The 27,247-nt window shown below is 40.8% G+C and overlaps 2 protein-coding genes across 2 annotated transcripts; one reads left to right on the forward strand and one right to left on the reverse strand.

The window, feature by feature from the left end:
* LOC115391546 (peroxisomal succinyl-coenzyme A thioesterase-like) lies at positions 1 to 26,832 on the forward strand. Its single transcript, XM_030095822.1, has 10 exons — positions 1 to 196; positions 278 to 377; positions 460 to 650; positions 758 to 927; positions 19,670 to 19,789; positions 23,450 to 23,532; positions 23,972 to 24,065; positions 26,007 to 26,087; positions 26,469 to 26,610; positions 26,696 to 26,832. Exons 1-10 carry the CDS (start codon positions 1 to 3, stop codon positions 26,830 to 26,832), a joined length of 1,314 nt encoding a protein of 437 aa, XP_029951682.1.
* On the reverse strand, positions 3,682 to 5,052 carry LOC115391727 (uncharacterized). Its single transcript, XM_030096061.1, has 4 exons — positions 4,977 to 5,052; positions 4,752 to 4,861; positions 4,399 to 4,514; positions 3,682 to 4,063 (listed from the first exon to the last, which is right to left on the reverse strand). The coding sequence occupies exons 1-4, from the start codon at positions 5,049 to 5,051 to the stop codon at positions 3,762 to 3,764; spliced, it is 603 nt and encodes a 200-aa protein (XP_029951921.1). The 5' UTR covers position 5,052; the 3' UTR covers positions 3,682 to 3,761.
* Positions 26,833 to 27,247: the final 415 nt, after the last annotated feature.

The raw sequence follows: 27,247 nt of genomic DNA on the forward strand, positions 1-27,247 counted from the left end.
ATGGACGAGAAGCAATATTGTGTCAAGCTGTCGGTGAATCCATCCCGGGGACTCGTGGACGAGAAGTTTGTCATCCTGGTCCAGCATGCCCCTCCTGGTTCTGAGCTGACCGTTCACGCCTTCCAACAGTCTGAGGACGGTCATGGTTGGGATGCATTCGCTCACTATATATCTGATGCCACCGGCAGAGTGAACGGTATGAAATTCTCCACATTTACCTAAATAAGGGGGAGTTCAAAAGAAAATGTTGTCTAGTCTTTGTTCCTTTCCACTTCAGTGTCTGAGGACTGCAGTCTGGGAGGAACATATTCTGGAATTGAACCGATGGGTCTACTGTGGAGCCTCAGACCAGTTCCAGGCAGCAAACCTGGACTCAGGTAGACCATCTGGGCTGAATGTGTGCAGATGATGTTCTCCAGGATTGAACCATGTATCAGTAACCGGCTGGTCTTTCCTCAGGTTGCGGAAGAAGAACGTCCAGGAGCCCATGTTGGTCACAGTGTCGGTGTACGAGGGTCACAGGAAAGAGGGCTTTGCAGATCTTGTCCCTCTTGCCAGTGTCTTGGTGGAGCGCTGGTACATGGCGCCTGGTGTCCGCAGGATCCCGGTCACAGAGGGTGGACTCACTGCAACCCTCTTCCTGCCCCCAGGTAGGACCAGAGGAAGGTCAAGAACTCATGAAAAGCCTTTAAACATCACTTTTGCTCTTTCTCATGTCCACAATATGATTATCTGACCCATGTTGACCTGTGTGAAGGACCTGGACCTTTCCCTGCTGTCATGGACCTTTGGGGGGGAGGCGGGCAGCTGGTGGAGTATCGTACAGTGCTGCTGGCCTCACACGGCATTGCTGCTTTGACCATCGACTACCTGACCACAAAAATTACCAAGGAAACAGGAAAGCTGGTGAACCTTCAGTACTTTGAGGTAAATCTTGTTTCCACACAATGCAGCTTCTGGAATTCTAATCTCTCAAAGTTATACACTCTCAAATTTAAAGGTACAATAAGTAAGAAATTTATACTATAAAAGCAATAAAAATCATTCCCATTTTTCTCCTGCCATTGAAGAAACCTTCCCTTTACAATTTGTTGTATCCATCAACAATGTCAATAGTCAAGTTTTTTTTCTTTCAAAATGAGAATTCTGGGATGGAACAACTCTGATGGGCGGGGCTAGACCATCACACTTCAGGGTTCCAGAGCCAATCGTATGTGAGTTTCTGAGGTTGCGAAACAAGCCGCACAGCTATCTGCATTTTATGATCGCACTGTCGGCTGACCAGCCGAGTGGATGCGCGCCATGCATGCCGGACACCAGCTGTGTGCACATGCTGCTATGGCAACATCCCTGAGCTCACTTAAAGGGCTCTATTTTAATTTTGCTGTGCAGGGTGCAAAAGGGCGGAGCAGGCTCCACACAAGTAATGTCAACAGGCACAACACCTTGCGAAGTCAAAATTGGTTTTTCTGTTGACTGATCAACTCTAATTGCACCAAGATAGGTGAGGCTGCGCACCAGGCAGCGGTGTTGACAGACTCAGCTTGGTGCAGTTACAATTTTGTGACAAAACACTTTGCGTGAGGTGCGCACCAGCTGGAGCCACATCTATTCTCTGCAGGCAGAGCAGACCCGGTGTGGTGATAATTTGCCTGACAAAATTTCACAGACAGGTTTCCAGAGTGTCTGTTACATTTAAGAGACAGAAAATCATTCATGAAAAAAAAAACATTTTATTTTAATTATTTGTAATAATCACGGCGCATGTTTGTTTTTAATCCTGTCCAATGCGTCATGTTGATAATTTTTCTTCTGATAATACTGGTCCAGTTTGCATTTGCACCTCAGTGACTGGGGGTGTTTAGTAAGATTCTTTCCAAATAAATTCCTTCCTTTTTCCTGGTAGAATATACTGTATAGCCACACACTGTACCATTTTTACAAACTTAGAGAATGTGAAGCAGGGCAGAGTAGAGAACAAAAGGTGGGGGTGGGGGGGTGGGGGGGGGGGTCGTCCACATCCTCTCAAAATTGTTGATCTTTCACTTGGGACTTATTAGGAATTATTTCAGAGAATATTAATATGCAAGACCAGCAGCACTTCAGTCCCAAATATAGTCACCCCAGCTCCACTTTGAGTGATCGATGTACAGACAGAGGTGATTATTTTATACCCGTTTTCACGGGTGTGAGGTGAAAGGACCCACACGCAGGCACAACAGGTTGATCACAAAGTCCTTTATTCCTCGAACACGAGGATCAGAGGAACGAGCAGGGTTGAGCTGGTGCAGGCACAGGAAACAGGAACACATGGGCAGACCCACAAGGAGCCTGACAGACACACCAGGGGAGCAGGGCTTAAGTAGAATTGACACAGGTGAGGCACATTAGGTGGTAATGAGGCAGGCAGGAGAAAATGAGGGCAGACAAGCACAAAACAGGACCCAAGCGCCCCCATCAGGCGGCAGGGGCACAGGGCGTGACACCCGTGTGTTTGTGTGATTTGGGGGACATGTGTGACATGTTGCGTCAGAGTTGGGGGAGGTCGCCAGAGACTGCAGCCGCCACCTCGCATGCGCCCCCTCCTATCCGCTGCATCCTAGGCAGCCACCTAGTTTGCCCTTCTTTCATATTTGTGCTGTCGGCGCCCCCTAATAGACGGCGCCCTTAGCATCTGCCTATACTGCCTATGCCACGGGTCAGCTCTGGTTATAATGCACATAAACTAAAACCAATCTGTCCTTTTCCTTGGAAGTTAAGTTCGTTAGCTAGTTATTTTGCCTCTAATGGAGGGTGTCATTTGTGTCAAATTGTGTCATTTTATGGTATTGGCTGTATAAGAAGCAATATCTCATTAGAATCCATTAAATTTTGGTAATGCATACCGAGCCATCAAAGGGTCTCAAGATGTCTTAAGACGTGTCATAAGACGCATTTGTTGAGATGTCTTGAGATGTCTTGGTAAGTCAAGACGTGTCTATAAGACGCGTCTATAGACATGGGTCTTAAGATGTCTTAAGATGTCTTGAGATGTCTTAAGATGTCTTGGAAATATGAAGATGTCTTAAGATGTCTCAAGATGTCTTAGAAATATTACTGTCTCAAGATGTCTTGTAGGCTCTATGCACAACTCAGCCACTTCCTGAACTTCAGGAGGCTCGTTTCCTGTCTTTCATGATAGGATGAGCTGATTAATGCAGGTGTATCTGAAGTTGTTACAGAGGTCAAACACACCTGCATTAATCAGCTCGTCCTATCTTGAAAGACAGGAAACAAGGAACCTCCTGTATGAGCTCCATACAGCCACTTAGTCTATTAGATGCAGCGGACAAAACTAAACTTTCTACTGCATCTAATGTATTTTGTGGCCATATGGAGCTCATACAAACCCACTTCAAAAAACTATCCCTTTAAGGTATCCCTTTTCACTATTCCTTTTCCGTCAGTTGACTTTAACATTTTATCTTTTATTTCAGTTAAACTTTCATTACTAATGTCAAAAAAGAATGAAAAATTGTATGACATACTCAGCATTTAATAGTAAAACATAGTATTTACAGAATGATTATGTTTACAAACTGATTATATTTATATTGGTATCCTTCCACCCCCTATCGTTCCAGCCCCTATCATATAAGGCATACATCTCAAAATCACATTGTACACATTAAAGACTGCTTCATTCAGGCACAACAAAAACATCTGTATTTTGGACTGGTACCAGTCCAAGGCTTTAGCAGCACAAAGAACTGATTGAGTGTTTACTCTATATGAGAGTGAAGGAATGTGTTCATCAGGTATTGTTTGTTCCTGGAATTGTGGATGATTTTTTTGTCAACTATTTGACAGTACTGTTCATTGGTGGCAGTGGACTTTGTCCCGATTCCTAGCTGTCGATTTGGTTCCCAGAAGCATTTGTGGTGGAGGAACATGAGGGTGTCAGTGATGACTGCCGTTGGGAAGAGTAGTTTTCCTCCTTCTTGGTATTCTTTGCAGCCTGTCAGGGGATCTTCTCTGTGTTGAGGCAGGAAGATGGTGCCCTCAAACAGGACCAGTGGATTATCTGGGGAAAAAAAAACGTCATGCATTTAGCTATGGGTTACATCAATATGTTTAACTACAATATTTAACCTAACACGATAGCATCAAGCAGGGCCGGCTCTAGGCATAGGCGAACTAGGCGGCCGCCCAGGGCGCCACGTACGGGGGGAGCACGCCGTGGCCGTATAAGGGGCATCCGACACTCCGTGTGAGCACTGGTCTGTGCTGCTGTGACGGCCGATCATTCGGCTTTGTTCACCGCTAACCCCCCCCCCCCCCCCCCCCGCCCCCACACACAGCTTGGTTCCTCTGTAATCTTCCTTACATATTTCATTCAAGATCTTTTAACTACTTTACCTGAGATGGTAGCCCATATGGCGGTGATTTTCACTGGTTGCCTGTCACTCACATGGGTTTGGTTGAGGGGGGCTGTCTCCACAAATGAGCCAACTTTTATAGTCTTTATATCAAATCTGCAAATGAAACAATACATGTTAAACACACTTTGGTTTGCTAAAAAGATGAATTATAAAAGGGGTATTCCACCTCTTTAGATAAATATCTAAGGTCCTAATCTAGGATGCACAGCATCTGGGAAATGCTATGCAATCCTATTGTGTTGTTGGTAGAAATGCAGTGCTATAATGCACTGAATACAGGTTTCTCAATAAAATACATTGCTTCCACTATTAAACACATAGATAACATACTTGTATTTTTGTGGGGACAGTGTAACACTCTGGTGTTTCGTGCATCTCTCCGGTTGCCCAGAAAGAGGGTTGTCAATGACGGTGATGACAGGCTTCCCCCGTATCCAAACCTAGGAAATAACAGCATATGATGCAAAAAAATGCTTCCATACAAAAATATTGTACTGATTTATTAATATGCATTGTCTGTACTTGACTGAGAATGATCAACTACAGGGATCATACCTTGGGTCCAAGGAAGATCTGTTCCCCTGCCAGGACTCTATCCTCCATCCTCTCCATGAGGTCCGGCTGCCGCATCATTTTTGCCACTTTCAGATGGCATAGTTCTGGCATTTGGTTTCCAAGCTGTAACCCTGTAAAGAAATAAGTTAGAATAAAATAAAGAATGTTGTTACCATCATTTTAGACATCGTTGGTTGAACTAACATGCAGGAATATGTTAACCCTTGACTACAGTGTTAAAACACATCCATAAGTCCTGTTTTGGCTTTTTAAAAGCCACAGTTTGAGGTGTTGTAAAAACATAACCCATTATGTTTTTTAATTTGTTTTTACTCAGATCTCTGCATCTAGCTCAGCCCATTTAAAAATCTTAAACATTTTGGATTTTAACCATTGAAATTCCTTTTTTATACGAGATGCAACTGATTTGGTGAAAAAAAAATGGTTATCAATTTAAAGTGACTGATTTTCAATTTAAAAAAACGATCAGAGGCTGGAGATTTTTTTACAATAACATTGACTTTAGTGCTTTTTCTTTTGCACCTCACCAGATTTTAATTTTTACTACCCTTTTTCCTGTGTTGGCTGTTAACAACCCACAACCTTACCTGATGTAAAACGTATCAGAAAAATATTTCATTTCTTTCTTTTCCTCAAGCTCATCCCTGATAAAAAATAACGAATACTTTCAAAAGATTATGGATTTGAACCTTTCAAATGCCCATTCCATATTGATTTGGTGGGAAAAAAACACACTAAATGACAGTTTTTCAAAATAATAAATAAATAATAAATAAATCAAAGGATGGATATTTTTTACGTGCTATCACACTCTTGGATATGTCAAAGATTAGTTAAAAAAAAACAGGCTTTGGTGCTTTATTATATTTTGCGCAGCATCAGATTTTAAGTTTTACTCCCTACTGACTCCCATAATAACCACATTTTTTAAAATGCAGCCATTACACTGCCGTGGAACCACCTACAAAATTTGCATTTAAATTGTTAAAATCGACAATTTAAAATAGAAACGTTAGTTTTGATCAGGACTGAACCTGACAAAGAGATATGGGGAAAAAATGTTTTAAAAAAATAAATATTTGATACATTTTTACAGCAGGTAAATGTGTGACTTTTAAATAAACAGGACAAAGGGGTAGTAAATTTGCCTACAGTGTGTTTTCGACCATTTAAATTTTTATGATCACATTTTTTAATTAATGTAGAATAAATAGGGTTCCCACTCTTTTCGATAAATCATTTTCCAGGACTTTTCCAGGACGTTTTCCAGTGTCGAATAACCAACTAAAGTTACAACAAAGGTTGTGGGCAATTCTCAGGTCAATCTAACCATCAAAAAAACAAGATTAAAAGATGATGGCCAATATCTCTAGCGCCACAGTATCATATTGAACTTAAACTCTCAGGCATGAAAATTGTCTGCTAGATGGCTTTATATATTGTCTAGCTATTCTAAGTTTATGGTTTACACATATATTTTAATCTTTATTTAATCTGCTTTTTATATATTTTTTTGTTGCTTACTGTTTGAGAAGCCTAACTTTTATTTTGTCATATTTATTATTTCTTTTTGTCACCATTGTTGTGTGTTTTTATGTTTTATTCCTTAACTTGCATTATTTCATCAACTCATATCTTATGGCTAAGTGTGCATTAGTTACCAAGTACATTTTTATTTTGTTTCTTCTGTTTAAATTTGTTCACTAACAAGGTAGAAGGAAGACAAATAATTTTCCAGGACAATTCAAGTTTTTCATTGACATTTTACTTTTTTCTTCATTTTCCATAGGTTTTTCATAACTGGAAAATTGGCCAATAATTTTTAAGATTTTCAAGGTTCTCCAGGATGTGTGGGAACCCTGATCAAGTTTCCTCACCAAAAATGTTTTCTCTCACTTAAATATAGCGAAACCCAGAGACCCAAGGGGTTAACAAGCAATATAGTTATTTCAGTAATATATTTTAGTAATATATTTTGAAATAGATTATCCTACCAAGCCCACGTCTTTGTTGAAGTTCAGCAGCAGATATCAGTGTGACTGATCCTGATGGCCTGTAAACAGGGGCGTAGCCTGGAAGCCCATGGACACAAGCATTGTCTGCTTCTTCATCATTTGGTGTTGACAATGTGCAAAGGGCATCCAGCACTGCAACCCTCTTCACCATTGTTTTCTCGATACTGACGCCATTCTTGTGAGCGATAACTGAAGTACAACATGCATATCAAAACAGTGAGCTTCAAGCATCTGTGGGGCCTCGCAAATAAAATGTCTAGGAAATTTACTTACCCATATCCTTGATCCTGTGGTGGTATCGCTCAAAGCGGTTGCAGTCACCAATCATGGGGTGGCCCAGCATATCTATTTGCTCCCAAGTATGATAGCCACAATGGATGTTGGCCCGGTTTGCCACCTCTGCCTTCCATATCTTAACAAAACAAAAAGTTTGTAAATGTCTAAACATACAGTAGCATTGAAGAAAAAATAACATGGTTGTACAAAATTACCCTCTCAAATAGTCTGTGATGGTCACATATCTGAACCTGGAGTTGCCTTGCCTCCTCGTCAGTTAGACTTGCTGATCGAACTGAAGACAAGTAGCCACTCAGCAAGATGTTGGCTTTGGTGACAAGGCGGCAGTTGTTGTGGCCTATGTATTCAGCAGAGGCTGCTGTAAATGCCTCAGGGCAACACAAAACATCTCTTGTCACTATGGTCCACATTTGAATAAGATGGAGCACCTCACAGCCAGTGGCACATGCCAAGTGGTGAAGATCTGGGAGCTGAAAGAATAATGTGTTGTGTAATTGATGTAATCTACGCATAGCACAAAAAGCTATTAGGAATATATCTATTTAAAATGAACATGCAGAAGCATCATCTTTGGCTGGACTGTCAGTGAGTAAATGCAATGGATATCTATATAACTTTATTACCTGCTTGAGCCAATGAGGTCTCTCAATTGCAACAATGAGATCACTAATGAACTGTTGGACTTGTGTCTTCATGTTGCCCCAAATGAGACTTATTTGTAATCTTCCAACACCAAGAGCATCGAGGTGGAAGTGATCGATCCTTGTCTGAAACAAAATACAAGGCAAACTGTTGTATTATTTTTAAATGGTTTCTGTCACACATGCTTACTATTTCAATCCTTTCAACGCAAGGTAGAGCAGGACATGTTCAGTCCATTAGGATGGTTGCTCGGAGCTTCTTTGTGGCTACAGATACATTAAAACAATTACCTGAATGTGTGGTTCAACAACAATGCTATCGGAGAACAGCTGGTTGTTTGGGCTATACAGAGTCCCAGTCTCTGTTTCATGTTGTTTTCTCTCCACAACACCCATTTCAGACATGGCAGTGATAATGTTGTTTGTGTTAGCCTTTGTCCTGCGGGGTGCTTCACTGGCAACCAGTGGACTGAAGAGGTCGGCCTTGTCAACCGTGCAAAATCTACATCTAAGAGAGGGCACAGTATGAGGGATTAGGAATACATTTTTAATATTTTGCACAAAAAAGCAATAAAATCAAATAGCTTGTGAAGTAATAATGAATCTAACCTTTTGTTTGCAGTGGATGACAAACAGTTAGCACAGTGGTTTGCCTGGGGCATGTCTGCATTGATCTCACCAATTCCTCCACAAACAAACACCTCACCCCCATAGTAAGGGCAGTCAGCATAGTAACCTTCCTGCAGTTTCTTTATGTATGGTGTAATGGCATCCATACACTGCTGAAACGATGTTCCTGATTTGGAAATGAGATAAACTGTATCAAATCCTATATTAATGCCATGATTTAAACAATTAACTATCTAAATATAGTGACTATGCTACCTGGTTCTCCGAGGCCTATGATTCCCATGTGTTGCCTTTTTGCCCCCTCAGAACGAGGCAAATTACCCAGGGAAAAGTACATCCCATTGGTGGAATGGTACTTCCGCCTGTACAGCCCAAACCCATCAAAATACAAATGGATGTACAGCGGGAGCACTGGTACTCCTTAAAGAAAACAACAATTAGGCATATTCATCTTAGTTACATCAGTCTTACTCTTTTGATTGAACATGTTATCCATATTATTCACTGACCATGAAAAGTTCTACTGTACCTGTGGGGAGGTCTCGTTGTTGTTGTCCCTCACTGCAGTGAGGAGGGAGAGTTGAAGCATCTCTGATGAACCTGCTGCTTGGCTCTGCAAAAGCTGTGGCAGAGTGGTGGCTGTACAAGTAGTGGCCAGTGTACTGTTGGATCTGTGGCATTTTTCTCACCACAGCATTTAGTGTAATGGACTCAATGGCATCAGAGATGAAAATTTGTTCTTTAACTGGTGTTATATGGTGATAGTGCTGATGATTTCTCATCTCCAGGCCACGGAACAGCAGCCTGCACCTGAGGACCAGGTTCCTTTTAGAGCTATCAAAAGCAATGGACTCTACTCTTGCAAGTTGTGCTCTCCGGTTGGTGTTAATGCTGATGACGTCAAGTGCAGTTACCTGGAAAAAAATAGTAAATAAGCCTACATAAGATGATGACCTGCATCTCATTTGGATGAGGGCTTTTTAAAAAGTTAGAAATTACCTTGCCCACATTTGTCTTGACAGACTGTATGCAAAAGAGCTTGCTCTGATGAAAGAGCCTTGAATTGAAGGCATCCCTGTGGCAGTCAGTCACTGGCACAAATGTCATTTTGGCCATGTGCATATTGTTTTTTAAGATGTTGTCAACTGCCTTCTCCATATCAAAGTGGAAGAAATGAGACTCATCACCATGAACACTAATAGGCACCATTGGTAGGTTTTTCCTGATTTTCTGAAATGGGGAAAACAGTCAAATTACATGAATACAGTATCTTAAAAAGGGCCTATTTTTTTACTTGCAGTCATTGACGGGACCCTATGTGAGTGCCCAATGTAAAGCTGATGCTAAAACGCCCTGGTATCTAACTTTGCTTTGCCTACCTTGAAAACACTGACATTTGGTGGTACATCCTCCTTCTTGAAACTGTCGTGTGACAGGATTTCTAGTAAACTGGAGAAATTACTCTCTGAAATGCCAGAGGTTTCAAAAAACAGGCTCAGGGCTGCCTCAGTGAAGGAACTGAATGGATATAGATCCACCTGCAGAGGCAAGGTATAAGCAAGCACACAAAAGCATATGACACATCTCTCAATAAACATTTCAGCAATAATTAATGTGGAAATCATGCATTGTTGTGCTATTTTCTTATCATATACTAATTTTGTGAGTAGTGTAACCATCGATTGCACAGTCCAAAGACCGCATACAGTAAAAAGCCATGCATTATCACAATGTATCAAAATTGTAAGTTGTGACTCCAGTCCACACGTCTGATTATTAGCCTACCATTTCATTTTCAGCATCATCTTCTGGCTCAGGAGCTTCCTCAGTGTCCATGATGTCTTCGTCTGGATGGGGCATGTCTTCATCTGCATCCTCTTCAATGGCATAGTCATGCATCTCATTGTCCTCATCAGAGTCCTCCTCATTGCGCACTTCAGAGGCACAAAAGCAAAGCAGTCTGTGAGCAATAAAAAGGCTTTCTATTTTCTCCATCAACAATTATGAAAGATAGTCTGTTCTGGGGTTATCACTGATGTCCAGCCAGCTGGTGAAGTCCCCCATCGCTCCTGGCATCCCAGTGTCCAGGCTGTCAGCTCTGGGCACCATATTTCCCCCTAAAAAGGTGCACCACATTATAAGGTGCACTGTTGGATTTTGAGAGTTAGAGGCTTTCATGTGTGCCTTATAGAGCGGAAAATACGGTAGACTATCTTTCATAATTGTTGATGGAGAAAATAGAAAGCCTTTTTATTGCTCACAGACTGCTTTGCTTTTGTGCCTCTGAAGTGCGCAATGAAGAGGCACAAAAGCAAAGCAGTCTGTGAGCAATAAAAAGGCTTTCTATTTTCTCCATCAACAATTATGAAAGATAGTCTACCGTATTTTCCGCTCTATAAGGCACACATGAAAGCCTCTAACTCTCAAAATCCAACAGTGCACCTTATAATGTGGTGCACCTTTTTAGGGGGAAATATGGTGCTCAGAGCTGACAGCCTGGACACTGGGATGCCAGGAGCGATGGGGGACTTCACCAGCTGGCTGGACATCAGTGATAACCCCAGAACAGCCAAGATGGTCTGACAGACCCTTTGGGTTTTTATAATTGAAATAAATTTGTTAAAAAATAATTCCCCTGTCCGCTCCTAAATTAGTTGTTAGTTACTTGTATGTTTTTCTGAAGCAAATAAGGTCCTAACAATGACACACATAATATTACAAAGCATTTATACCTCCAAAGGCAAAAAAAAAACAAACAAACAAAAAAAAAACAAAAAAAAAACACGCACTTTGCGGGGCTTTTTTTCTGGACTGATTTGTTTTGGTTCATGCGCGCATCTGAACAGGGAGCTAGCTCTGACAGCAGACAACCGGACAGACGGCCAAAAATATCAGCCAAATCCTAAAAGAAAGACAATAAAAAGAGGCATAATGAAGGTGGAAGAAGCTTTAGCAATGATACAAGAGGGAAGTGAGGGGGAATCGGATGGCGGAGACGTGTCGGACATCAGCGATCTTGACTGGAGTGAAGAGGAGGAAAGTCCTGAATCAGAGTCAGAACAGCTGCGGACCAAACAGCGAAAACAATGTAATCCTGCCCCAAAAATACCCGACCGACCTCCAGCTGCTGTACAGTCCAGCAGAACCTGCAGCGGCGCATGGAAGCGCTCACGCGTCACCTCCAGGTATAGAGAATTACTGTAGGCTACTGTCAGTTTACAACTAAATAATAATAACATAAAATGGTGTAAAAAATAAATAGATTAATGTAATAAATCTCAACAACAGTGAACAGGACAGTTGACAGCAGGAGCACTGCAGTGTCTCCAGGTGCCAATTACAGATTCAGGTAAAATATTATATCCTCCATCAAAGTACAGCAAACCATGTTATTTCTCGTTTCCAGAAATTAATTTTAGAACGAACATATTTTCTTAATAAATACCGTTATCCTGTCAAGCCTGCAGTCCCAGAATCAAAAGAGCAGGGTGAGGAATGACCGTGTGGGAAGGTGTCCGTCCTGATGCACAGCTGGGGAGACTTATTTTACTAATTTTAATGTTCTTGATTATTATTGACGGTTAATAATACAACTATTTTGTGTGTGTTGGTCTGTGTGTGCGTGTTTATCAGGGAAATGAGTGCGCGGAGTGTGTGTGAGAGGTGACGATGCGCAAATGCGCACTGTAAAAAGTTAAATAAATTTTAAAACCTGATTTGAGGCATTAATAAAGCAGACATGAGGCATTAAAAGGATTGCTGATCCTCTTGACTTAATGTTTTGTTTATTTATCTTAATTTCTAATATATTAGATTACAGAAAAACAACCTGTCGGTGTGCTCCTGCGCAAAAACACTGCAAAATGTATGACTGTCAGGCTGACCGTAAAAAAGATTTTACTTACCATGCCTTTGGGAAACTTTACATGTTACATATTATATGGTCTTTTCTAGATACACAATGTTGCATTTGGAAAGAAAAAGTCAAGCGAAATCAAAAGAGGAAAAAAAGTGTAAAAGGACAAATAGCGGATTTCCGTGATCCGACAGCTGGTCTCACCGTTGAGGCTAATGTCACAGGTGACCTGCCACGCACTCATCCTGCAAACCCGCCCTTCAGCAGCGGTAAAGAGGAGCTTCATCTCATCAAATGATGTGACGGTGCGTGTGTGGGCTTCGCCAGTCCAATACACTACTTTGTTTTAAGGTAAGATGCTAACGCTTACTTGTCTTAAGACATCTGAAGACATCCAAATATTTCGTAGAATCTGCTTGCCTCATAACTAAATAAGATAGATAGATAGACAGATAGATACAACTTACCTTCTGCATCTTCCCTGACTCTCATGGGATGAGGGTTGACGTTGTTGGAGCGAATTCGCAACATTTGTAAGACGAAGTACACACGATAGCGTCAGGCTGCTGCAACACTGTTACAGTTGGGCTTGATGTGCGCTTCACTGACGCGTACGAGTTGGCACGCGCCGTCTTTTCCAACCCCTGTTGAGCGCGAGCTGAAGCGCAAAAGCCCGCGAAGCAATCGCTGTTTGCTAGGAAAGTGAGCTTTATAACACAGTAGTGAAAATGCCTCTGTCCAGACTGGGAAATTTAACATCAAGCAGTGAAGGCGAAAATCAAGGTTAGTAATATGTATAGCCAAACGGTCAGTGTACGGTGTTTGATGAAAAATGAACTAAATGCCCCTTTCGATTATAAAGTTATATTATTTGGTTATTGGCCAGCTAGCTAACATCAGTGTACATGTATCCAACGTTTACTAGGCTGTATCAAGGGTGACAGTTGGCCATCTTTGGTAGAATAATGCTTGCTTTTCTTACTGAACCAGAGCAGACTTTACTGCCATACAAAATAGTAAAATATGATAATGCCAGCCTGCTTTACTCCTTTAAAATCTTTGTGATTTAGATGGAGAAGGCAGGAGGAGAGGAAAGGAGAGGAGAGGACAAGTCCTGGTGCCAAATCTGTCAAGATTTGGCACCAACAGAGGGAGAGTTGTTCGAGGTGAGTGAGTAATAGACATAGATTAACTTTATCATCATATACATAGACAATTGTATAAGTCCAACCGAAAGGGTACAATTGCATTTCAGTGTTATTGTACCATATTTGCAGCAGTAGCGTATGTATGCTACATTACAAGACAAATAAAAATTGTTCTATATCTAAGTAAACTGGTGGGTGGGATGGTTCAAATGTTAAATGACTGGTTTTATACAGTAGCCCTGTGTGCAGTGGCTCGAATATGTGCATTGTACTGTATATTTACAGTGACCTATGCATGGAGTTTACACAGGAGCCTACACATCATAAATATAGTTGAATGATACACATTGAGCCTCATTCACTATGTTCTTAAAGAGATAGTTCACCCAAAAATGGAAAATTAGCCTTTGTGTACTTACCATGATGACAGTGGAAGGGGGTTAGGGAGCTATTTTGCACAATATTTTTGTAAAATAAATTGTAGAACATTGCCTACTTACAGCATCAAATAGCCCTTCTAATTGTGAAGATATAACCTTTTCATTTTGGGTATGTTTTTTCACGCTGGAGGTTGAAAAGTAGGTGAGGAGGCAAGGATACTATGAGATGTGCTTTAATTGTGTAAATGAAATCGATATGCGTTCATAGCTATAGACTGATGTCTTTGATTTTGCACCACAGGGTCAGCTGAACAAGAAAATGAGGCATGCTGTCCCTGTGTGGCATGTTCATGCCCATGCCACCTCATGACTCCAAATAGGATGACAAGTAAGTAAAAAAATAAATAAATAAATAAAATAATATATGCCTGTAGCTCTCACCATTGGCAGCTCCACTATCACGACAAGACCTGGCACACAACCTTAAGGGAATAGTTCGTTTTTTTTTCAAGTGGGGTTGCATGAGCTCCATACAGCGACTAAGTAAATTATATACGGTACACAGCTATCTCCTCTCCCTCAGTAAGGCACAATTACTCCAAGTTTGGGACGTGTAACCAGCCACAAACAGGGAAGTATTGAGGAGGGAGGATTGATTGATTGATTGATTTAGTTTGTTCCTGGAGCTCACCATCTCCCAGAAGCCCATGTCTTCTCTATGATCAAGATCTCATAGTCCACCTCCATTACATCCCTGTCCTTCTATCTATCCCAGCAATTATGTTGTCTCTTAGTAATGCAGGAGAGTGTATGGTTTTTAAAATTGGTCAAACTTATTTTGTTTTTCCAGGCAATGAAGGGGGGCAGAAGAGGGCATTGGAGAAGAGCAAGGCTCTCTTTCTTCGGAAAAGATACCCCTCCACTGAGGAGAAGTCAGAGCTGTTGGTGAGGGGGCTTCAGATGAAGACGGTGAACAAATGGTTCATTAATTACCGGTAAGAAAGGTCAATAACATGGTATTGATCCATAGGTCCTGTAGCCTAGTTTCGAAGCTCTGTTTGCACAATATTTAGAATTTACTCATCTTACTGTAGCCTTATGGATGTAACAAACGGACTGCAGATTTTACTGTACTGTCAATACATGCACTTTAAAAAAAAAAAAAAAAAAACTGTAAAACTACAGTGAAAGCCCTGGCAGTAAAGTTTTCAGATGGATACTGTAAAATTATAGTAAATAATTGTATTTTTACAGTTATTGTCTGTAGTTTAGTGATACAGAGTAGATTTTTAAAGTCAAAATTCATTAAAATAGAATATATTATAGCTGATAAATGCCCACAAAACATACATACGATGCCAAAAACATAAAAAGTCAGATACTCTTCATGTTAATCTCTGCAAAAGAAAATAAAGTTTCTCAATTCGAATGTTTAGTGTGTCTTTGCAGTGAATTCAATTGAATATAAGTTGAAAAGGATTTGCAAATTATTGTATTCTGTATTTATTTACGATTTACACAGCGTAACAACTTTACTGGTTTTGGGTTTTGCATATTAAAGGTAATTAGTCATTTGATAAAACTCACAAATTCTGTAAAAACAAAAAAAAAAAAAAATCCCACAAAATTGCAGTGGAAATCATTGTGTTCCATATAAATGTTGAAAACTTAAATTACTCCCTAAATCTGTAAGCTTACAAATGTTTTATTGTTTATGAATAGCAAAAATCTGCAAGAATCAGAATAATTTCTGTTACATTAATTAAAGTGCACTTTTTGTAATATAGTATATTTTAGATTGTATTTTTACAGTAATGTACACTAAATTACTTTGGTGTTGCACAGAAACTACTCATTAACTCAAAAAAAATAATAAAATAAAATCACCTTAACTCAATTAATGACCTGCAATTTTATGGAGCACACTGCAAATTTCTGTAATTTTACATCCATTTCTTCATTAACATTATCAAGGAAGATCTGTAAAATGACATTATATTTTATGTATATTCACATTTAATATGATCAGTAAGTGTCAAATTACATTTAAAAAACAATAATGTATTATAATTAGTGATTACATGTAATTCTAAAGGTCAATATTTAAATTACTGCTAGTGTCTGTTGATTTACAGTTGTTGCATTGTATTACGGATGATACTGAAAAAAAAGTAGAAAAATTTATGTAAAATTACAGTTAATGATGTAGAATTACAACAATTTTTTATAAAAAAAAAAAAACCCAGAATATTTAGATCATCATAAATTACAATTATCTGTAATTTTAAAGGTGCTGCAGGCAGGATTTTGCTAGTCAATGCTAATTTTTCTGTATTTTCTTTGGATTAAATGTTAGAGTATCCATTGATAATCCTTTAGGGGTGTAGCATAATTGTACTACAACGAGGGCGCAGCGTTTCCATCTGTCTCTGTTCTGAGCTGAAAAGGAATCTCCACAGCTCCAGGTATCTTTGACCAATCAGAAGAGCCCCTGAGGCTCTAACCGTGATTGGTCGAGGGGCATTCGTCGCACGTTCTTGTGGGAGGGGCTTAACTTGCATAAGGGCGTGATGTCAGAGGAAACAGGACAGGATTGACTGTGCTGGGTTTCAAATGGCCATCTTTGATGGGTCAAATCGCCATCTTGCGGAGATGCTGAATCCTGCCTACAGCACCTTTAAGCATAAAACCTAAAACTACTGTTAACATCTATTAAAATACTAGCATATTGTTTTATTGGAAATCTGTAAAATATTACAGAATATTTCCTGTAAATTCATTCCCATTTTAACAGCAGTATTTCTTTAAAATTGCAGATACACCATGTTTCTTGAACTGCGGAGGCGGGCAGCAAAGAAAATCAAAATGGAGAGCACTGAGGCTGATGTGGAGCGCTTGGTGGCGAGGGGCACAAACCTGGCCTTTGCCCACCTCCTTGGCAATGGGAGAGAACTAAATGAGTCCTGCAGAGAAACTGTAAAAACATACCTGCAGGCTTGGCTCAAAGCCCTAAAGGAGGGAAAGAACCCCAATGCCAAGGCCATGCAGGCAGTGCAGGACATGTGCAGTGCCTAGTGTGCGTGTGTCTGTATGTTTGTTTGTGTTCAAGCTTGAAATGCATTTTAATTTAATGTTGCGATGTTCTGAATTTGTCTGATTGTGTTTTGATGGAATTGTTCATTGCATTCCCTAATTCATTTAAATTCATATTTATTCAATTAAATAATAAAATATTATATTCTTTGTTACATATTGTTGCATAGATCATTGAAATTGTCTTGTAGTGTATTTAAATTTGAGTTCTATGATATTTTTCTGTGATATTTATTTAATTCAGTAATTTATTAAATAAACATTTTGTAAATTTAATTTCACCTCCTGTTGTTCTCACCTGTATGTTCATCTTCTGTTGAAAAGGTGTTTCAAATATTTGTTACATAAAAAAAAAAAATCACAAAAAATCCTCTGAAGCAATGTTTTACAATTTTAACTTAAGTTATTATTTGTTTTTACCTTATTGATCCCATTACGCAGAGCTCTCTGGGAAATTAAAAATAATTCAAAATATATATTGAAAAATAATTAATGACCATTTAACACTCCAACAATGTTATCTCAGATTTTACAGTAAAAAATAAAAAGACCATTATCATAATATTATCATCATAATACTCCAGTTGAAACGAGACAGCTTGACCATGTCTTTGAGACACACATACCATGTCTGAAGCCATCTTAAGATGTGAATGTCTTAAGACAAAGGAAATATGTCCTAAGATGTCTCAAGACACTCAGTGTCTTCAAGACACAAAAATCTGTCTGGGTGCATCTCACATTCTGCTTTGGCATGTCTTAAGACATCTTCAAATTTTTGTCTAAAGATGTCTTCAGATGTCTTGATGTACAAAAATGTCTGGAGACGTCTTGATTTTGGTTATTAAGACATCTTAAGATGTCTTGAGACATTTTGATGACTGAGTATGTGATACATATCGCTGTCTGGATCCAGGAATTTTTTAAAGGATTCTGTATCATTGAGAGACAGGGCAGTCTTTGACATAGTTGGGCAGGCCCACCGACAGGGGGACAAACGGCTCTGTTGTCCCGGGCCCAGGGGAGAACGTACTGGACGTGGAAGCGCCGACCCGGAAGCACCGCGCACAGAGTTTCTGATCGCCTCCCATGTTAACCTATCTGACTGCCCGCACACAACACGCAGGGGAGCGAGGTGCGCACGACGGCTCGCGCTCTGCACCGCGCCCGCTCCGTTCTATTTTTCACGCGAGCCAACAGCACAATTTGTCAAGCTGGATCAAGCAGATCGGACCAGACAGGAAGTCGGAAACAGAAAAGGCAAGAGAATCCGGTCAATTTTCAAAATAAAATACATTAAATGACGATTAGTTACGGACAGTGTTGCTCGTCCGTCTATAATTTGTCACTTTGGTCTAATCACGAGAGATGGACACACACAGACAGACATACTGTCACGGGTGCGGGGTGAAGGACCCAGGCGCAGGCAGCCATGCGGGGTACAAAAGTGTTTGTCCAAAATAAGGGAATCCAGAACTCAAGGAAAACCGGGAACTCAGGAACAAAACGGCAAACGGAGCGGAGATGCAGGCAGGGACATGGAGGCACACAGACAGACCCACAAGGAGCCGACAAGACACACTTGTGAGCACGGGACTTAAATACATGGCAGGGCAGGTGAGGCACATTAGGGAGTTAACGAGGTGGGAGAACATGAGGGCAGACAAACAGAACAGGACCCCAGCGCCTCCACGAGGATGCAGGGGCACAGGGCGTGACACATACTCACGTACGCACCCAATCAAACAAAAATACACACACACACACAGCGACAGAGATTCACGTGATGCAGAAAAAAAGAGGACAGGAGGAGAAAAAGTCTCTCCACAGATCACCAAAACACACACATCCATACTGGCAGAGGTAGAGACAGAGGTAACAAATGTGAAAACCGAGAGCAGACGGATCCAGCCAAGTACAGTCGATGTGTGACCAGCGCAGAGAGCACAGGCAGCAGATACGCCTTCAATACGAACAGCCAAGCGTAGGCGCAGAGATGTTCGTGGCGCGCGCGGTGCTTCTGCTACGCTTCTGCGTCCAGTGCGTTCCTGGCGTTTTTGGTTTTGGTGACTGATTTGAGCTGTGGCGGAGGTCTGCGCTCTCTGAGTGCCAAATTCTAGTTGTTGTTGCTAACTCCCCAGGAGAGGGTGTTGGGGGGTGTACTCTGAAACAATGTAGAGCCACCATCTTCAAGGTTGTCAACATCACTTTGTCTGGGTGATGATGTGGCCTTAGATCTTTTGCTAACTCGAGTCATGGGTCCCGTACCCTGACCTGGACGCTCTTGGTGTGAGTTTCCTTTCAAGACATCTTGTTTGTCTGAAGATGAACTACAGCTAACTGAAAGACTAAAAATGACGTTTTTAAAACAGTTAATAGAAAAATGTGCAGGAGCTTATGAAGACATGTCGACCTCTGTAGGTTTGACTGAACAGACAAGATCAGACCCTGTCCAGTAATGTTTACTGATCAGTTAACAAACGTCATTTATAAACTTCAGCTGACATAAAGCAGGACGGTTTGGGGTCAAAAGTCACTCTCAGATCAGCAGCCTGCTTGTTGGAATAACTAAGATCTGGTCACTTAATTATACTTTTGTTTTCTGATTACAGACTGCGTACAGATTCCTGCAGGAGCATCCTCAGATCCTCGGTAGCAGGATTGCCATGTTGGGAATTTCTGTCGGTTCAAGTATGGCCCTCAAAATGGCTGCTTACTCTGAAGTCATGAAGGTAACTTCCGAGGAAATCTACTGTCTTAGCCTTTATTACAGTGAAAACAAAATGTTTTCTGTCATTATGTCAGGCACCAGCTTAAGTACAAACTCCTCAACTTCTTTTATTCACATCTTTTCATAAACCCTCAGAAAAGTTACAATAATACCTGAAATGTCTTTTAAATCAGAGTAACTTTTTTCGCATTTTCTAGCATAATAATGACACATGGAAAACATCTTTATTCTCTTTTCTCATTTCCTCAAATCCACCTAAATAAAATTCAGTAAACCCAATTGCCTTTGGAAGTCTTCTGATAAGTAAATAGAGTCAATCTGTTTGCAGTCTACTCTCAGTATACATGCATATGCAGTATGCATACATGTTCTTTCCCTTCTCAAGGACACAACAACAATAGCGCAGCCAATGAATTAAACAGTGTGGAAAGGCTCCACTCCCAGCTAATTGTCACTGAAATAAACATACATTTGCTTAAAGCTATAGCTAGGCTAAGAGGCTAGGCTAACGCCATTGTAATAGCTCATTAGCAAGGCTGTATGAGCAAGATGCTCTTATATACAATAGTGGATTTCAAAGTTATGGTTACTATTGTCATTTCCACAATGCTACAATACAATTATATATATATATATATATATATATATATATATATATATATATATATATATATATATATATATATATATACATGTATGTATGTATGTATGTATATATATATATATATATATATATATATATATATATATATATATATATATGTATGCACACACACTAGAAGATCAGGAGAGGAAGCCAGCCAGCAACAGCACAGAGACAGGCGGTAGAGCCAGGTCAAAGCGACCAATAGGAGCTCTTCTCTCTTCCACCAGTGTTGGCCCCGCCCATTGGGTTCAGTCAGATTAGCAAGCAAAACTTTTGAATTTGCAAGCAAAACTTTAGAATTCAAAACCATAGCGTTTCCTGTGTTAATCTCAAAAATGTTTTTGATGGGGTTGCCACTTAAAGGGCAACTCCGGTTTTTTGGCACCTGGACCTTATTTATAAGTGTGTGCATGCTCATATACTCACTCAGACAAACATCGTGCAGCTCGGAGTCCTCCAGAAGTTATTTAGATCCAACCGATTCAGCCGCACTTAGTGGGGGCCACAGCAATGGAGCTTTAGCGGGGGACATAATCTCTGCAAAATCGTTCATTTCGGCTATATTTCTTCATCCATCGCCAGTGTTATCATAAAGTCAGATCGTCTACCATCTTCAGGTGAGTCAGCTGGCAGTTTTCGCTAACTTAGCCACAATTAGCTCGGATGGGAACGTTGGAGCTGGGGGGGTACGCGCTCATTTAATCGAAGATGAAGTTTTTATTCGAATCTAAACAACTATCCAGTCTTGTATGTTAAACCAATGATGTCACAAATTTCGTGGCTAAAAAAAGTAACTTGTATTTGTCACAGACTGTTTCTAATAACTTCAGTGTCCACTGCTTCACTCTGCAGAGTCAAAGAAAATATTAAAGCAACACTAAGGAACTTTCAGTTTTCCTTGATTTTGGCGGCGCCAGTGGACAAAAGCGGTAGTGTTTTGCCTGAAGGAATACTATGGTTCCCATGAGGACTAGCGCGTGACGTCGTAAAATGCTGCTCCCGGTGGCATGCTGTCGGACTGAACTCGCCTTCATTTGTTTCCAGTGGCTGTGTAAATAACGGATAGCGACGAGGTAATGAATCTAATGGTGGCTAAACAATGTTATATCATGATGTGACACATGCCGTAAAGCAGTCCACACATTTGGAGTTTTTTAGCGTGTAGCGTTCCTACCACCCTCCTCACAGTTGCTTTGTCCAAGTGAAAGCAATACTGACGCCCTCAGGCTGTGACAGAGGGGTCATTCAACTAGTTGTAAGTCAATATATCATCATCATATTAAAATGTTTTATTAAGGTTGAAAAGTTCCTTAGTGTCGGTTTAATGAACTGAACCGAATTATAAAATACCTGACAATAGCAGCCTGGACTTACTGTGGCTGCTGTCTTCATCAACAACTTGTTAAACAAACTGTCTTTTCAGACAAGAATGTGTGTGAAATGTGGAAAGTACATTATAATAAATAATTAGAATTCTGTATTGCCAACAATTTAGGGCCATTTCAATATTGTGAATGATCGCTTTTCCTTAGAAACGAACACACTGACTGTGCGTATTTACAACTGATTGACAGGACCTCTGATCTAAATAGAGCCTGATTGTGACTTTGGAACCTGAATGCCTCACAGCTGAGCAGACAGTCAGCTGCAGCATCCTTCACTCCTGTGAGCAACATGATGATCACTGAACAAAAAGATGAAGCTAAAACAAAAAGCAGAACAGCAAACAGCCACGCTAAACCCAGAAATGAAACCCGAACAATGTTCCCCTCCTTCTCTCCAAGCCGCTGCTACGCTATATGTATATATAATATTTCAGTCAACATCCCCCCGGAGCATGCAAGTGTCCTGATCTACTGTAACCGGCTTCATTAGTCTCGGGGCACCTTGCGAGCTAGCTAACCTAACAGTACTGCTCTTATGAAGGATGTGAACCCCACAGATAAACATATTTTAACATTGCTGGGCTGAAATTAGAGCACTTACCTGGCACTCCAAGAGCATGAGGCTGTGCTCATTACATTTGAGGCAGAGGTCGTGAGTATGCTTTCATATGTTCTTGCCTGCTTTCACAGTCATCCTATTGTTCCTTGTTTTAATTTTTTGGATGTCACTGACATGCACCGGCATACTTCTCCCCACTATCAGTTTTCCAAGGCTCCTCTTGATGAGAGGATTTCTGACTTTATTTTATTTTCTTTGAACACTGATACATGGAACTGCTGGCCCTGACAGGGGAACAAAAAGATAGGAGGAGAGAGAGAGCAAGAGAAAAAGAAAAAAGTGTGGAGAGAAGAAAGAAAGTGCAAAGATACAATAATGGTCCTTCAATTGAAACTGACACTCTGGACGACCGGCTACTACACCTGCACAGAGATAAAACAGAAAATCCTATGAAATTTTGATATGAAATATAGCTGGTAATTATCTGGGATGTGTGAGCTGAGGATACATATATAAGATAACAAACCAGAGCTTCAGGAAAGATCGAGCACAGATCGCCATTAATCTAACACCTCACAAGACAACAAGGTGACTGAGTCCACATGAAGAATATGAAGAGTGCAGATTGATTAAAGATGAGTGTGATTAGAAATATGTTACTGTGATCATGCAAATTTAGCAGCAAGATTAGCAGCAATTCCTAAACCCAGATTGTAGCCACCCCCTCAGGCAGATGTTCATGTACCGGTCCAGAAGGGGGCAGAGGATGGCCCCAGCCAGGACCCCCAGCAGCGAGGGGGTAGTGGCTAAAGGCTGCCTCACCAACACTGGATCAGACAGAACCCCATCTATTCTAATTCTTTGTGATGTGTCAGTTAAAAATGTCTAAAATCCAGCCCACCAAATTTTGGATTTCAAATTGTTGTAAAAGTCTTTTGGTTAAAATGTGTAGTTGGATTGTGTTTTTGTTTGTGATTGGTATTTTGTTGTGAAAATCTAATGAAATAAACTGACCGGCTTTGTTGTGCCACCTGCTTCTGTGTGAATGATACAAGTGTGTGTTTCTCTCAGCTCAGATGTGTTGTGTGTATCAACGGGACTCATGTGCAGCCAGTTGACAAAGATATTGAAGGCATGATAAAGGCGATGATGGAGTAAGTAGAAGTGTTGTTATTATGAAACAAATATTAACATGATAAAAAATGAAATAATAATAATAATAATAAGTGCAATGTGAAATGTGATTTTTATTTTTTATTTTTTATTCTTTAATCTTTATGGGTCATAAAATGTGAACACATCAGCATCCAAGCTTCATTAAATGTGAATTCTGGATATAAGAATGTTGGAGCTTTGTCTGGTGTCCAAAAAAAAATGATTTCGATTCTTCAGCATTATGACAGAAAATTCAATTAGCTTTTTAGACTAAATTGTGAGCATCTCAACTTGATTAACCAATTTTAAAAAAATAAATTTCAATAGGTTCACATACTTTTTCAAGTCTCTATTCTGTCTCTCCTAATGGCACACTACAAAGTCTTCAATCCATCCTGTTGTAGATGTGTACTTATCCCTGTTCTCTTGTCAAACCAGCAATGCCTCTAAAATTCGCATCAATGAGGAGAACCAAACAATCCTTCGAGAAATGGTGCCGCCCATCACCTCAGACCCTTTAAAGAAAGTGGATGTGAGTATTACCAGCAAGTTGAGCCAAGCACAAGTATGCACTTCGAAATCAGAGAAACTACTACAAGAACAGATTCTAAGCCAACATTAAAACAGGCAGAGCAATCATTCAGAGAGAGGCTTTAAAGCTGAAAAAAAAAAAAAAAAAAAAGCAGAGCTGTCGTAATGTGCAAGTTTTGTTCATTTCCTCATTTGAAAAGTTTCAATGTGTTTGGAAAGTATTGCGATCCTGGCAACACTTTACTTGAAGCACACGGTATAACACATTATAAGTAGTTATGAACACTCATAAATGATCACAATGCTGTATAATGCACTATATAGCATAGGGTTAGGGTTAGGTCCTGATGGTATAAAGTATTGTGATCATTCATGAGTGTTTTGTTGACTACTCATACTGAAATTACCCAAGATGCAACGCAACGGACAGCGGGAGATGGCGAGCCGATCTTCGTTGAAGAGCCAAAAAAAATTCTCCGTCGGTAAGGCATCGTAACTGGTCCAATTCCGTTAACGGGACAACGGTCCAAACGGCGATGTTAAGCGAGACATACTGCTGAAAGGTTGGCTTCTTGTTTTCAAAGTAAAAGCACAGATTTATCACGAAGGTGTTTTTACATGAGAAAGAGAAAGGGGTGGTTTATTTTTGTGAAAATAACCGGAAGTGCGTTGCTCACTGCGGCTGGCTTAAATTTCGCCGAATTTGTCCAAATAAAATCATAAACGGTTGGTATTCGGACAAATAAACGACACACTCGGGCTCTAAACGACCACTTTGTCGCCTAATTTAAAAAAAAAAAATGTCGATAAAGTTATATAATTGAAGAGTTTCGAGCTAAAGTGAAATCAGCTTTAAATGGTAAATGGACTACACTCGTATAGCACTTTTTACCCTGCATGACAGAGCCCAAAGCGCTTCACACTGCAATATCACATCAACCCATTCACACCATACTTGGTGGTGGTAAGCTACTATTGTAGCCACAGCTGCCCTGGGGCAGACTGACAGAAGCGAGGCTGTCAATCTGCACCATCGGCCCCTCTGACCACCACCAACCATTCACTCTCACAACTTTCATACTAGGCAAGGTGGGTGAAGTGTCTTGCCCAAGGACACAACGCCAGTTTTACGCCTGTGGGAGCAGCGATCAAACCGCCAACCTTCCGGTTATAAGACGACCCGCTCTACCAACTGAGCTACTGTTACCCCAGCTTTAGCCGGTTGATTTCGGCTCGGGGAGGAGTACAATGCATTATGGGTTATGTAGTATGCTGTAGTGTAAATGCTTTGCATACTGTCTGATGGACTGGGTATGCAGTATGGACAGTATGGTAATGGAAGTATGTAGTAGGCAGTATGCGGTTTCGAACACAGCCCTTGATCACTCACACTGCTGCATCAGACTGACTTCTTCTATGTCAGCTACAGATACATCAGATACCGAGTGCCCCCTGCTGGCCAAACCTATACTGCACTACCTTAAAGGAATATTTCACCCAAACAACGATTTGGCCTCATTTTGTACTCACCGTCATGCTGAGCAACACTCTGGAGCACTTTTTTGATGTCTCAAATGCAGCCGGAGATCCGGGGGGATTTTCGTTGTCAACAAACTTCCATATAACAGGGACCATTAGAGCCTGAAAGAAAAAGGTCCATATTGTCCACAAAACGTGCCTATTTTCCTTCATACTGCTCATCCGCTGTAATCCAAGTGTCCTGAGCGGGTAACGTCCATAATTAATTCGAAACGAGGTCATTTAGTACATTTTTAGAGCCTAAACAGTGCTATATTGTACTTCCCCAGTGGAATCTCACTGATGCTTCCAGCTGAAAAAGGAAGTGCATTAAGCTTCTCAGCAAAGCAGAGAGAAAGGGTCTATATTGTAAAAGCAGTTGGAAACAAAACAGTTGAAGGAACTGCTGTGTTTTTGTGTGCAGGTGGGACGACTGCAGTGTCCTCTGATGCTGATTGTTGGTGAGGACGATATGAGCTGTACAAGTCAAGAGTCTGCAGTCGATGTAAGTTTGGTGATCAGTCAACCTTCTTTATGGACACCAACACGGAGGAAAAAGCTGATGTAAAATGTACTGATCTGTTCTGAAAACAAATGTTGGGAACTATCTTGTGAAGATTGACAAATGATCAGTGTCATCGCTGATGTTTTGTTCTTTGTGAGTCAACCTTTGGTGTAAAAATGAGCTCCTGTTTTCGTTTCGTGGGGTCTGATATCTTGAGTTTACCTCTGAACCAAACCTAACAGAACATGCCATAGTCCTGACTGTTTTTGAGGTTTGTGAAATGCCACTATCAAAACATTTGAAAAAAGTGGAAATCAATGTTGTTTTTAAAGGGAAATGATTTTCCAGTGTTTATTGCTAAACTGATTTCCTGTTTTCCAGATGAAGGAGATGATGGAACGAGCAGGGAACAGCCATCTGCTGATCATCCTGTCGTACCCTGACGCAGGTCACCTGATCGAACCCCCGTACACACCACTCACTCGAGCCAGCAACTTCATACCTTATAACTCACGCACGTCAAGTAGGTTCTTGACCATTGCTGACAGGCAGATAATCTGGATTAAAATCTAACACTGAAGCTCTGACTTGTTTTCCTCTGTGTGAAGTAATGGTTCTGTGGGGCGGACAGCCGGTGGCACATTCCAGAGCTCAAGAGGACTCCTGGAAGAAGATGCTGCTCTTTCTCAGGGTGAATCTGTTCGGTGGAACTCGCCCTGGTGCAGCGCCACTCTCCCACCTTTAACTATGACAGAACTTAATGGTTTGAAGGAAGTTCATGGGTCTTGTTTTGAAATTGATAAATTATTTTGATGATCACAGTGAAACTTCAACTATAGTGATTCATGCTGTTTGTGTTCAGCGGATGATTCTCTAAAAGCTTTTCCAGTCAGGTCTCCTCCTGTGTCTTCTTAAAGAATCAGTATCTTACCTGTTGTGGATTTTCTGGTGAATCAGAGCTAAGGATGATAAGTCAAGGGGCTCTAACTTCGCAGACTGCGCCGAATCCGCCCGCTGTCAGCGGAGCGCAAAGTGCGCCGTCGGCGGATAAAGTCAACGGGGCGTGTCCAGAAAATTGTCCTAATTTCGTGAACCAGGCGCAGTCACGCCTCCATCCCGCCCACCGGCGCAGGTGGCGCAAGAGAGAGGAGAGAAAGTGG

This window comes from Salarias fasciatus, chromosome 7 (genome assembly GCF_902148845.1).
Source record: "Salarias fasciatus chromosome 7, fSalaFa1.1, whole genome shotgun sequence".
Classification (NCBI taxonomy): Eukaryota; Metazoa; Chordata; class Actinopteri; order Blenniiformes; family Blenniidae; genus Salarias; species Salarias fasciatus.